The sequence below is a fragment of the Oncorhynchus gorbuscha genome, linkage group LG05, assembly GCF_021184085.1.
Source record: "Oncorhynchus gorbuscha isolate QuinsamMale2020 ecotype Even-year linkage group LG05, OgorEven_v1.0, whole genome shotgun sequence".
Classification (NCBI taxonomy): Eukaryota; Metazoa; Chordata; class Actinopteri; order Salmoniformes; family Salmonidae; genus Oncorhynchus; species Oncorhynchus gorbuscha.
In genome coordinates this window covers 54,290,306-54,304,915 of record NC_060177.1, presented here as the reverse complement: position 1 = coordinate 54,304,915, position 14,610 = coordinate 54,290,306, and the positions used below count along the sequence as shown (strand labels likewise).

At 43.1% G+C, this 14,610-nt stretch overlaps 1 protein-coding gene across 4 annotated transcripts in view; it reads right to left on the bottom strand.

The window, feature by feature from the left end:
• Positions 1–13,360, bottom strand: part of LOC124036066 (protein prune homolog 2-like) — a 52,299-nt gene extending 38,939 nt beyond the window's left edge. For 2 of the 4 annotated variants that reach the window (XM_046350189.1, XM_046350190.1), the window contains exon 1: positions 13,018–13,360. In XM_046350189.1, the coding sequence (XP_046206145.1) occupies positions 13,018–13,053 (36 nt within the window). In that variant the 5' untranslated portion in view covers positions 13,054–13,360. The remainder of the gene's footprint in view (positions 1–13,017) is intronic. The other 2 variants (XM_046350188.1, XM_046350191.1) reach the window with 1 other exon arrangement.
• Between the last annotated feature and the right edge of the window lie 1,250 nt (positions 13,361–14,610).

Here is a 14,610-nt window from a genome sequence, read left to right as displayed (position 1 = left end):
CTTGAAAATATGAAGACTTCATGATGTGTTGTCTTGGATATGCCCCAAATATAACGCTTTGTGTTCAGAACATAATGTTAATTTCATTGCCAAATGTTAATTTAGTGCCTTATTGCAAACAAGATGCATGTTTTGGAATATTTGTATTCTGTACAGGCTTCCTTCTTTTCATTCTGTCATTTATGTTAGTGTTGTGGAGTAACTACAATGTTGTTGATCCATCCTCAGTTTTCTCATAGCACAGCCATTCAACTCTGTAACTGTTTTAAAGTCACCATTGGCGTCATGGTGAAATCTCTAAGCAGTTTCCTTCCTCTCCGTTAACTGAGTTAGGGGGAGGCCTGTATCTCTTTTAGTGACTGGGTGTATTGATAGACCACCCAAAGTGTAATTAATAACTTCAACATGCTCAAAATGATATTAAATGTCTATAAAAAAAAGTGTTTACCCATCTACCAATTCTTTGCGAAGCACTGGAAAACCTCTCTGGTCATTGTGGTGAAATCTGTGTTTGAAATTAGTTATGTTACTTACCTACAGTGGGGAGAACAAGTATTTAATACACTGCCGATTTTGCAGGTTTTCCTACTTAAAAAGCATGTAGAGGTCTGTAATTTCTATCATAGGTACACTTCAACTGTGAGAGACGGAATCTAAAACAAAAATCCAGAAAATCCCATTGTATGATTTTTAAGTAATTAATTTGCATTTTATTGCATGACATAAGTATTTGATCACCTACCAAACAGTAAGACGGGCCTGGACATGCGCTGGCTTGAGCAGGGGGACCTTGCGTGCGCTGCAGGATTTTAATCCATGACGGCGTAGTATGTTACTAATGGTTTTCTTTGAGACTGTGGTGCCAGCTCTCTTCAGGTCATAGACCAGGTCCTGCCATGTAGTTCTGGGCTGATCCCTCACCTTCCTCATGATCATTGATGCCCCACAAGGTGAGATCTTGCATGGAGCCCCAGACCGAGGGTGATTGACCGTCATCTTGAACTTCTTCCATTTTCTAATAATTGCGCCAACAGTTGTTGCCTTCTCACCAAGCTGCTTGCCTACTGTCCTGTAGCCCATCCCAGGCTTGTACAGGTCTATAATTTTATCCCTGGTGTCCTAACACAGCATTCTGGTCTTGGCCATTGTGGAGAGGTTGGAGTCTGTTTGATTGAGTGTGTGGACAGGTGTCTTTTATACAGGTAACAAATTTAATAGTTAATACAGGTAATGAGTGGAGAACAGGAGGGCTTCTTAAAGAAAAACTAACAGGTCTGTGAGAGCCGGAATTCTTACTGGTTGGTAGGTGATCAAATACTTATGTCATGCAATAAAATGCAAATTAATTACTTAAAAATAATACAATGTGATTTTCTGGATTTTTGTTTTAGATTCCGTCTCTCACAGTTGAAATGTACCTATGATAAAAATTACAGACCTCTACATGCTTTGTAAGTGTGAAAACCTGCAAAATCGGCAGTGTATCAAATACTTGTTCTCCCCACTGTATGTGTGGGGCAATTATGTTGAACACTATTATTGCACACAGAATGAGTCCATTCAACTTATTATGTGACTTGTTAAGCACATTTCTACTCCTGAACTTATTTAGGATTGCCATAACAAAGGGGTTGAATATTTAATGACAAATGACATTTCAGCTTTTAATTTTTAATAAAATGTCTAAACATTTCTAAAAACATAGTTCTACTTTGACATTGTGGGGTATTGTGTGTAGGCCAGTGGCACAAAATATAAATGTAATCCATTTTAAATTCAGGGGCATGATTTTACACAAAAATGGCTAGCTGACGTCCAACACCATTAGCTCACTACGGCAAGGGGAAGATCGAATTTATATTTTGAAACATTGTGCCGAGGTCTGAATGGCAAACTACAAGGTTCAAACAAACTTGTGCTGTTGCAAACTAAATACTATCAAGAAGCAAGAGGAAATAATGTTTAATAAAAGCATACTCTCTTAGATAAAGGGTTCTATATTGACTTTTTTGGTCAATTCAAAATGTAACTGCCATTCTGACTCAAAAAACAACTGCCAGTTAATTCCAGCATGACAAGTAGCCTACCAATAAGCACGTTATTTTCAATGTATTAAAGTAAGCAAAGTTGATTATTTAATTGAAATATATAATGCCAAAGTCATATGATATAAACTATAGGCTAGATAAATAAAGATGAAACATTATTAGAAATTGAGCACATTTGTTAGCTAGCTACCTAGCTAACTCAGCTAGCTAAATATAAGTTAGATTACTTTAATTCACCACTTTATAAGCCAGCTAACTCTTTTAAATAAACATTCTTTTTTTATTATGGGATATTCCAAATAGAGCTACAGACGCAGCCTGACATTGGCATTATAGCCATTTGTTTGTCTTATGTCAGTATTTCAGTGTGGATTCAATTTAGGGGACAAGCCTGTTTCATGAAGCCATAGAAGACTGTGGCTGACAGAGGGGGAATATATAAATGACTTATTATAAATGAAATATAATAAGCATTAACAAAATATGTTTTGCTCAGTTTGGCAGTAACACAGAACTAACAGAGGCAGAGGATCTCTCTAGCGGTTGCTGCTGACAACAACTGCATGTCAGTTGTTCTTCTACATCATAGTAAATCTATGTCTGCATCACATTTTGTCTTCATTGTGGCAGATGAACTCATGCTTATTTCTGAAGATTAACTCATGTTTTTGCTCCTTCTTAGTCTCTGGAACCAGTCAAACATGTAGCCTAATGGCTAAGGAGTTGGACGTGTGGCAGGCGCTGGACTTGTGGCGGGAGTTGGACCTGCGGCCGAAGGGTGGCCGGTTCAAATCCCAGGTGGCCGCTTGAAAATCATAAATGGGTAGAAGTGATCTGACAACAGTAGGGCTGCTGGGTTCACACCTGCAAACAATTCCCCTACAGTTGGGTCCTTGAACAAGGCTCTTAACCCCACAACATGCTCTCCATCCAGGGTTGCTGCATGCAGTTTGAACCTGTGACCGTCTCAAATGTATCTTTGGGGGGGTTGAGAACTGAGCAAAAGGGATAGTGTATGACCTAGAGGCTTACTCCCCTCAGTGAGCTTGTCCAGGTGTGGAGTCAAGAGGGGATTTACTTGAGATGGGAGTATCTAGAGTTGACAATTGATATATGCCATTGGATGAGTTGGTGTTTTTGTACTATGAAGTACCAGGAACGAGATTAGAACCTGTTTTAGGGAACAAACTGAATGATAATTTATAGCGAATGCTATTTGGCTATGGGATACTTCTCTCTCTCAAGTAAGTCTTTCTTTGTGAACAGTTCCTAAGATCTGTGATTTGTCATGTAAGTTGAGAGGGGTGTATCTTGGCTATAAAAGATCTTTGTACTTTTCTGTATTCACTTTTCAATGGTTCATTAGAGATAGCGCATCATTGAAAGTCAAAAAGGGCTATTGCAAAGCTCTTAATAAAAAGATGTAGTTTAAATGTAACTCTGACTGTTGTGTAGTTTGTAACTCTCCTCATTTGGTAAAGCAGAAAAAGGCCACCACAGTTTTCAAGCATGAACTGCTCGTTTCAAGTCCTGCCACAACATCTCAATTGGGATTAGGTCTGGACACTGACTAGGCCATTCAAAAACTTCACATATGTTGCTTTTTATATACGTTTTCATGTAAACTTGATTGTGTGTTTTGGATCATTGTCTTGCTGCATGACCCATCTGCGCTTCACCATCAGCTCACAGACGGATGGCCTGACATTCTCCTGTAGAATTCTCTGATACAGAGCAGAATTCATGGTTTCTTCTGTTAAGGCAAGTCGTCCAGGTCCTGAGGCAGCAAAGCATCCCCAAACCATCACACTACCACCACTGTGCTTGACCGTTGCTATAAGGTTCTTACTGTGGAATGCAGTGTTTGGTTTTTGCCAGGCATAATGGGATCCAAGTCGTGTAATTTCACTTTCTGTGAGAAAACAAGCAATGTGTAGTGTAGAGAATCATTGTACCATCTAAACCACTGTGAAGTAACTTTTCAATAACCTTGTCAATAACTTGTTTGAAGCTGGTGTACAAAACCGAAAGTAAAAGCAACCCACTTGAGCAACCCATTGATTCCTTCCTGAACACCCTCCATCCCTCCAGCACCCCATTGGCTCCTGCATGAACGCCTCCCCGAGCAACCCATTGATTCCTTCCTGAACACCCTCCATCCCTCCAGCACCCCATTGGCTCCTGCATGAACGCCTCCCCGAGCAACCCATTGATTCCTTCCTGAACACCCTCCATCCCTCCAGCACCCCATTGGCTCCTGCATGAATGCCTCCCCGAGCAACCCATTGATTCCTTCCTGAACACCCTCCATCCCTCCAGCACCCCATTGGCTCCTGCATGAACGCCTCCCCGAGCAACCCATTGATTCCTTCCTGAACACCCTCCATCCCTCCAGCACCCCATTGGCTCCTGCATGAACGCCTCCCCGAGCAACCCATTGATTCCTTCCTGAACACCCTCCATCCCTCCAGCACCCCATTGGCTCCTGCATGAACGCCTCCCCGAGCGCAACATAAAATCAAATGCGCCGAATACAACAGGTATTGCTGTGAAATACTTACTTACAAGCCCTTAATCAACAATTATGATTTTTTTAAAGTAACTAAGAAATATGCTACAAAGAAATGATCAATAAAATAAACAAAAGTAAAAAAGTAACACAAAACCACGATAACGAGGCTTTAAACAAGGGGGTATCAGTACCGCGTCAACCTAAAGTCACATCAATATTCATGCTACTGTGACACTTTTGAATGTGGGTCTAAAGGGAAATAAAAACATTATCTGAGTTTTTTTCTCACGCCTGCCAATCACCTGCCCTCACTGTCGTTAATGGAACCGTGGGAAAATATTTCCCGACAGGCTGGGGCCCAGGACACTGTCTACTGGTCACCTCCTGCTAGCACAGCAGGCAGGAGGCTGGGGCGACACCATGCGCTCACTAGCTAGCTTAATCTTTAGTGACACCGTGTGCTAGCTTGCTAGTTAGCTAGCAAGCACACAGTGTCTCCCAGTCTCCCCACGTCCTCTGTGTACCGGAGAAAACTGTGTCCAACAGGTGGGGGCGAAGCACACCGTCTCCCAGTCTCCCCACATCCGCTAGTAAAGCAGGCGGGAGGTTGAGGCGACACCATGTGCTAACTAAAATCAGCAAAAAAAGAAACTGTCTTTCAAAGATAATTAGTAAAAATCTAAATAACTACCCAGATCTTCATTGTAAAGGGTTTAAACACTGTTTCCATGCTTGTTCAATGAACCATAAACAATTAATGAACATGCACCTGTGGAACGGTCGTTAAGACACTAACAGCTTACAGACGGCAGGCAATTAAGGTCACAGTTATGAAAACTTAGGACACTAAAGAGGCCTTTCTACTGACTCTGAAAAACACCAAAAGAAAGATGTCCAGGGTCCCTGCTCATCTGCGTGAACGTGCTTTAGGCATGCTGCAAGGGGCATGAGGACTGTAGATGTGGCCAGGGCAATACATTGCAGTGTCCGTACTATGAGACACCTAAGACAGCTCTACAGGGAAACAGGACGGACAGCTGATCATCCTCACAGTGGCAGACTACCTGCACAGGATCGGTACATCCAAACATCACACCTGTGGGACAGGTACAGGATGGCAACGAAGGGTGAGGGCCATTTCCTCCAGAAATGTCCAGGAACTTGCAGGTGCCTTGGTGGAAGAGTGGAGTAACATCTCACAGCAAGAACTGGCAAATCTGGTGCATTCCATGAGGAGGAGATTCACTGCAGTACTTAATGAAGCTGGTGGCCACACCAGATACTGACTGTTACTTTTTATTTTATATACTGTATATATATATTTTTAAATACATTATTTTACCAGGTAAATTGACTGAGAACACATTCTCATTTACAGCAACGACCTGGGGAATAGTTACAGAGGAGGGGAGGGGGATGAATGAGCCAATTGTAAGCTGGGGATGACTTGGTAGCCATGATGGTTTCAGTGCCAGATTGGGAATTTAGCCAGGACACCAGGGTTAACACCCCTACTCTTACGATAAGTGCCATGGGATCTTTAATGACCTCAGAGAGTCAGGACACCTGTTTGACGTCCCATCCGAAAGACGGCACCCTACACAGGGCAGTGTCGCCAATCACTGCCCAGGGGAGGAAAGAGTGCCTCCTACTGGCCCTCCAACACCACTTCCAGCAGCATCTCGTCTCCCACCCAGGGACTGACCAGGACCAAACCTGCTTAGCTTCAGAAGAAAGACAGCAGTGGTATGCAGGGTGGTATGCTCCTGGCATACCATATTTTGATCCCCCTTTGTTCAGGGACACATTATTCCATTTATGTTAGTCACATGTCTGTGGAACGGATTCAGTTTATGTCTCAGTTGTTGAATCTTATGTTCATACAAATATTTACACATGTTAAGTTTGCTGAAAATAAACACAGTTGACTGAGAGGACGTTTCTTTTTTTGCTGAGTTTAGCTCGTGACACAGTGTACTAGCTAGTACACAGTGTTGCTCCTGCCTCCCGCCTGCTGTGTACCGGAGTCTTCCTTAGGACTAGCTGGCTAAGGTAGCACACAGTGTCCTTCGCTCCCACTTGCCGAACACCTGCCCTCGCTGTCATTAACAGAACTGCGGGAAAACAATGCCTGACAGGCGGGGGGGCAAAGGACACACTACCGCTGTGTACTAGCTATAGCTAGCCACACTTCTCTTTGGCAGCTGGAAATGAACAGATGGGAATGATTAGTACCATTAAAGGTAGAATATTTAACAAAAAGTAATTGTTGGCGCTTGTTGATTGATGAAATGTTTTAATAATCAGGCCGATGTGGAGTCTGCTTACCAGACTTTTCTCACATCTTTCAATTCTGTATTTCGCCACTGCTTTCCCTTAGTTAAATCACACAGGAGAGCAGCAGATGGGTTCTGGAAATCTTGGTTTAGTTGTGGCCTCCCAAGTGGCGCAGCGGTTTAATCCCTTGGAGGCATCACTACAGACAAGGGTTCGATCCCAAGCTGTGTCACAACCGACCGGGAGTCCAATAGGGCGGCGCACAATTGGCCCAGCATCATCCGGGTTAGGGAAGGGTTTGGCCGGGGGGTCTTTTCCTCCAACACATTGGTGCAGTGGGCAGGTGTTAAGAAGCGTGGTTTGGCGGGTCAATTTTCGGAGGATGAATGACTCGACCTTCGCCTCTTCCCGAGTTGCAGTGATGAGACAAGATTGTCATTGGGGAGAAAAAAAGTCACAAATATAGTGATCCTGATGTTATTTCATTGTGAATGTGGGTTCCTCTGTCAAAGAAAATAGAGAAAACTGACAGAAATCCTTTGGATTTACATCTGCTTCAGTTTGAGGTAATTGGTAACTTAAAGTTATCAGCAGCAGGCCATGATGAAATCGGTGCCTCTTTGGTGAAATCAGTGTCTATTACTGAGCCTCTAACGTATATCTTCACCAAATCATTGTTACTAAAGAGTTTAAAATAGCCAATGTTATCCTCCTCTATAGATGGGTCTATAAGAGAATGTTGAAACATTTAAATCAACACTGTATTCTATATGAGCACTGTAAAAACGACTCCACAGATATGGTTCTTTAGCAACAATGAATCCGCTCGTCATCTTTTTAGATTTGCCCAAGGCGTTTGACACGGTTGATCATAAAATATGACATTCTAAATTGCATTATTACAGTTTTCATGATTATACATATAATTGCCTATATAGTTATGATTATGGTAGAGCTCAAAGTGTTTATGCAAATGGCCGTGCATCTACTAGGGACAAGATATCCTGTGGCTGCAGTTGGACCTTTGTTATTCACAATCTACATCCGTGACCTTCCTGCTGTTTCTTCTATCATACTTCCCATTCTCTTTGTTGATGATAACAATTTGATTTTATCACACAGAAATGCTGATTCATGAATGAATGAAGCCAACTCAGGTATGGCCACATTTTCTGAATGGTTCCAGATCATTTGATAATCTTAAATGTTAAACAATCCAACTGTATTGTATTCGCTAGTAATAAGACATATTGTTATAATAACATTAATAATACATTGAGAATCTCAATTGGTGGGAATGAAATGGAACTAGTCACATCCACTAGATTCCTCTGAGTTCTTAGTGATGAAAAGTTGTCCTGGAAAGATCATATTACATTTGTCTCCAGCTATACTATAGCTTCATTTATCCATATCTCATTTACTGTGATATTGTCTGGACAACTTCATAAGCCTCCTACCTACACAAATTACTCATCATTAAAAAAAAAATTCTAAGACTAGCCACCTCCTTTAAATACCTATTTACGACAATAATGTACGCCAATTATGCCACTTTCATCTACAAATACTCATAACTGCCAGACAGTTTACCAAAATCCTTCAATGGATTCTTCCGGGTGAATTCAGACATCCATCTATATAACACAAGACACTGCGATAACCTTCGCCCTCCCCACAGCAGCACCTCACATCGTCAATTCTCTATTAGATATAGAAGGTACTATACTCTGGAATTCCTATCTTCACATTGCCAAAACATCATCACCCCTCAATAACTTTAAGTGAAGACTGTGGGTTAGCCTGATGAACCAAACTACTCAGTTATCTCCTCCATATAGCATAACTCTCCCACACTCACATAAAAAATAAATATATATGTTTTTTTCATGATTACTGATCAATTCATTTATACATTTGTAATTAGCAGGTTTTATTATCTGTTTTAACAAACCTTTTTTTATTTGTGTACTTGTATATTGTATTGTGTGTTGTTTTTTTGTGGTGTGGTTTTCATATAAGGCCTTGGGCTTCCAACCACACCTTTTTTAGTTTATTACATTTTTTATCTGTATTGATGTCTATCACTTTCTTTGGTGCAAATAAATATATTAATAAAATAAATAAATAAATAAAATGTATTCTCTGTGGGATTTATCAGCTGTTGGCATCCAATGTTATGGCGCATTACCGCAATCTCATGTACTGGAGCACCCCGGCCTCCCGCCTATGTACTGGAGTCATAGCTTAAAAATGGACCAATAGAAGTACAAATAGGGGTTCCTGCAGATGCAGGAATGCCCACATGCAGGAACGCCCTGAATTGCGGACTGCAGTTGCACCCTTCTCAGTAAGACGCAAAAATTAAACTGAAGAACGGGAAGCATAGAAATAGCGCACATAGAACATATCTACACTTCTTAGACTATAATTTATATTTTTATGTGAATTAGGTCAGGTGGCCCAAGAAGTTACATACTGCAGCTTTAACTTCTTATGCCACTGCAGCCTGTGACATGAAAGAAAGATAAGCTGTGAGAAGTGTTTTAGGCAGAACAGAAATAGCTGATATCATCTAATCCCTAGAGCAGGTATGACTGTTGTTGGGGGTTACCCTGGGAGTCGGGTGTGGGGGTACACCAATGCCATGATTACTGTATGTGATAACCTTTGTATGCTTGAATTTTGCAATGATGGAAAAGTACTGGGTAATGGCGATGTACTGCTTTAGTTCTCAGGCTGAAAACTGCCTGCACCTGCTGATAGTCACGCAGCCTCAAGGCCGAGATGTTCCGAAAGTAGCAAAGGGCCTGAGACTACACAGGTGTGGTTGATGGCTTATAGTAGAGTGAGAAACCACAGTCTAGACATGTTTTCCTCATCTTAGATACTTTGTATCTAATCCAATGCAACAATGTTAAGGTATGATTGACGGTAGGTTGTCCACACCAACTACCATAAAGACAGTTGTCTCCTGTTTCGCCACACAGATCTTTACTGTAGACTACTGAGGTATTCTGTATGTGAATCTCTGTCTGCAATTGCATTTTATTACTAAAGAGTTTTATACCAAGGTTCCTGTGTCTGTGTCATCTATCTGGAAGACTGATTGTTGAAGGAAACATACATCAACCCATGCAAAGGACCATCCAACACTGTGCTGGAATGCAGTACTCAGACAAATCCATGCATAATGCAAAATATGATGAGTGGTGTGTGTGATCAGTGGTTTGGGTGTACTTGCATGTGTGTATCCTAGTCACTACTACCAGTACTACACCAATGAGAATGAAGAGTACTACGTCATACACAGTTGTGACAGGATGGGATAGTAAGTATCTGGGGTGGTTGTTACATTGAGCTAGTCAGCATATTAAGGCAGTACTGGGTTACACGCCAACTGCAGTATACCGTGCCACACTAGCCTGCTGAAATCTCTCCTGGATACAACCACAGGTCCAATAGGGAAATTAGCAATGAATACCCATCCATATCTCAGTCTCATATTACCGTGCATGTCCATGATTAGAGTGGATGAGGAGGGGAGCAGGGGAGGGATGGGCACCGGGCAGGGATATCTGTTTGAGATGTTAATATCTGGTCTCATGTTTCTTAAAGTGGATGGATGGGGGAGGTGGGATAAAGGGGGTGGGGGGGTTGGGTTGGTCGATACTCTGATGGCTACGGGAGGAAGAGACGCATTAGTGGAGAAAGGAAAGGCCACTCACTGTCTGTTCCACTGCAGCAGCAGCAGCAGCAGCAGCACACAGACAACAAAACACACAGCCGGTACCGCTCTCTCATCTCCATTTCACTGTGTGCTCCTCATCTAAAATTCACCCCATTCATCTCAAGGAGGCTCGGGGTGGACAGACGCAGTGCTGCTGCTTTTCTCTGCCTTCCTTAGCTCTTAATGCTTTCCCTCTCTCTTACCCTCCATTATCTCTGTCCTTCCATCATCTCCTCTCTTTCACCACCACCGTATTCTGTTTATGAACCCCTCCTACTCCCCCCCTTCTATAACTCAGCGGTAATACCGTGCCTCCTTCTCCAGTGACGTGGCTAATTTAGCAGGGCTGCCTGCCCATAAAGCCTTCCGTACTAAAGGCTAAAATGACGAACAGCTGACTGCTGCCTGGGCATCAGTGATTTACAGAGTGTCGTCACGAATAAAAGGAAAGCTTTTTAGAAAAATGTATACACACACACACGTACATATCAGAACACGGACACACATACACACACGTGTATTCCCCGTGTGTGTAAGAAACAACAGGCTGTGTGTTTCTGTCAACCACATTCACTGTCCAAGTCAATGAGTGTCCAGGTGTAAATGTTTTAGGTCTACTATGGCAATACATCTCTGTATATATGTACATCTCTGTATAGGTCTCCAATCTCCACAAAGTGTGCAGACACTGGGCAGGGTTCTGCCATGGGGTGAAGGACAGGGTGATCCACTTTCCAAATCCCCTTGCCAAAGCCTAGATCAATGTCTTCCTCAAAAACATGTGTGCACTGTGTATGCATGCGTGCGTATGTGGATGTGTGTGTGTGTGTGTGTGTGTGTGTGTCCACTAAGCACATTGCCTTAGTGCCATGCCCGAGAGCGAGCAAGAAAGCGAGAGAGTGAAAGAGAAAGAGCCACAGACAGAAAGAGAAAGCGAGCGAAGGAAGATAGACCCAGTAAGCACTTATACAGGAAAGCCAATTAGAGGTATGGATGTTCTGGATGGTTGCCATGCAGGAGAAGATGAAAAAGGAGGAAGAGAGGCCATTCACACACTGCAGTGCTAAAGGAAGGTGAAAAAAAGATGGCGAGAATGAGAGAGCGACAGAGGGGGGAGCAGTCCTCATGTGGATAAACATGTATTGTACAACACGGCATCTCCAACCAGGACACAATCAGCCAGCATCCTTATAGTTCAATTGCACGACCACGAGCCTTGGCTTGTGCGAGCCGCCTGTTTCTGTAGCGTGAGACAGCTTGATGTACAAGTACACCCGCTGGACTGGACGCTATAGTCCATTGCAGGGCCTTAACCTCAATCTGCGTCCTTAATGCGGCGTGCCAAGCAGTAACGCATTGGGTCCCATTTTTACAGTCTTCTTTGGTATGACTCGGCCGACGATTGAATTCCCAACCTTCCAATCTCAGGGCGGACACTAACCACAAGGCGGCCACTGAGTTGGGCCTTATCGTCCAATTACTCTTTCTCTGTCAGTTGGTCCAATTTATCCCAATCTCCCATGCTCCCATGTGTATTTCCTGCTTTTTGTTATGACATCATCTCTGTCTTATCCTTCGATGTCATTGTTGGATCCCATGATCTCATCACACAAAAGGGAACTGTTTATTCAATGGATGGACCAGCAAAAAGAAAACACACAAAAAACAACAAAATTGCACACACTCTACCTACAACACACACAACTACCTACAACAATAGGCATACTGACACGATTAGGCTGTAATGCATGGCTCTGGACATATACAGAAAAGCAACAGCCTTCTCTGGGGTTTGTCTATTCAGGGAGCTTTAGACACAACATGCCTCTATGGAGAATGACCAAACAAAATCAAGCAACTTTAGACCTCACCCGCATGTTTATTGTAGCTACAGGCCTACACTCATTTATACCGTTGTGGTGTAGCCTAAGCCTACCTAAAACGAACAGCTTGTATCCTTTCGCATACCTGTCAAGTAAGTGAGTAGACATCATGAGGTGTTTACAACAACTTTTTACTGGAAACTACTTCCCTGAGCTCTGCCGAGACAGCAGGCCTTAAATGCAAATAGTCTGCTTGATGACATATTAGGCGTAAATAAAATGCAAATAGTGCGCTTGATGACAGATTAGGCGTTATCTGCAGCATAGGTGCGTACGGGCTGGTGCGTACGAGCTGGTGCGTGCCTCTGATGAACTTGCTGTTTCCATGCATTCCCTGATCAAAATTCAATTTTTACAAAATGTGTGGGAGGAGAAGCTTATGGTTTGGACCACTCGTTTCTATTCATCATTCAGGCCTGGCGCCGTAGCCTACTAAAGGTGCTGCTTGTGGGGCAAAGAAACGAGAGAATGTACAGTTCAGCAACAGGAATACAGCCTGTAGCATGTCGTCATCATCCCAATCAGTAAAACCCTTATTAACCCCGGGCTGTTTAGGCTAAAACTCACCAGCATGGTCTTGGCCCGCCGCAAATAATCTTCCATGTTGGACTTTGTCGTTGCGGGGACGCTGCAGTCTCCATATACAAGTTTACAACCCTGGTTGTCTTTGCGCTGTTGTGCCGCCGAATCCCCCGCTGCGCTCACTGCAGCATTGGCTCAACTAGCGGTCCTCCCTCTCCAGGCTGGCCAGATATGGAGTGGGTGTGACGGGAAGCTATCCAGCGGGGGCGCGCTCGCTGAATTCAACGTGCACCCAGCGTTTGGGAACCACCGCCAATGGCAAAAATGTATCCGGGTAGATTAAAGCCGTTTATAACAGGAAAGCAAACATGGATAGAGCGCCCAGCGGCTTCAGAAATGCAGAATGCTGCAGCGCCGAGGATACGGTTCGACGAGTTTGTAGTAGCCTACTGATGATACTGTCCGACCACGGAGGCCAAGGACTGTGTGTGTGTGTGTTTATGCGCGTGAGTGTTTCGTGCGTGTGGTCGCGTGCGCGTCCCATTGGCGCACAAATTGATAATATGCACTGCATGACAAATAAAAACCCAGAGAGGTTGTTTTTAAGAACCGTCAATAAAATGTTGAACGCTCATACAATTGCCTTGGCATACATTTTATTATTATTATTTTAACTGTGATTGAACAGTAATCAACCCCTATTGAATTAAAACGCAATGAGAAAATGTTATAGGATAACATAAAAAACACACATTCGGGAAGATCTCTCTCTCTCTCTTACTCACAGACTTGGAGCAATTTGTGATTGACCGCATGCAAAAGGCGTTTGGCGTTACACACTGTAGTCCCCGAGTCACATATGCCTACCCAACCATTTCATAATACCAGTAGGTCATATGTAAAGGTGGTGACTCTCACCTCTCTTCAAGCTCACTCCTGTCCTCTATAAACAGGAGGCCATGACTGTAACTGACTGGCTATCACTTGGTAATAATTCATTTTTGTTCCTCAACAAAATGCAATTCTATTTGTTATTAGAAACTGGGTGGTTCGAGCCCAGAATGCTGATTGGCTGACAGCTGTGGTATATCAGACATATACCACAGGTATGACAAAATGTTCATTTTTACTGTTCTGATTACATTGGTAACCAGTTTATAATAGCAGTAAGGCACATATATGGCCAATACACCATGTCTAAGGGCTGTGTCCAGGCACTCTGCATTGCGTCTGCTTAAGATCAGCCGTTAGCCGTGGTTTATTGGCCATACACCATACCCCTCCGGCCTTATTGCTTAACTATAATATAGTCAACATTGTTGTTCCTTGTTTGAAACCGAAATTAAAACATTTATGAAGTCTACTTTGTTGAAACCACACAGAAGTTGTGGAGGGACATCCGATGTATGAGCAGCAAATAGCTTACCAGCGATATGAGATTTCAGTATGGACAGCGGCGAAACATTGGTCTCGCCCCGACTCCAGAGAACTGACCTTCAGCACCACACTGACAGTGGACAGCGGCCGTTAGGTAGGCGGGACTATCAGTAGCCTAAATCTCACTGGCCACTAAGGAGACCAGAATTGAATTGAAGAGAGCTGCACAATAATCCCGAAAGGGAAAGCTCCCAGTGTGGT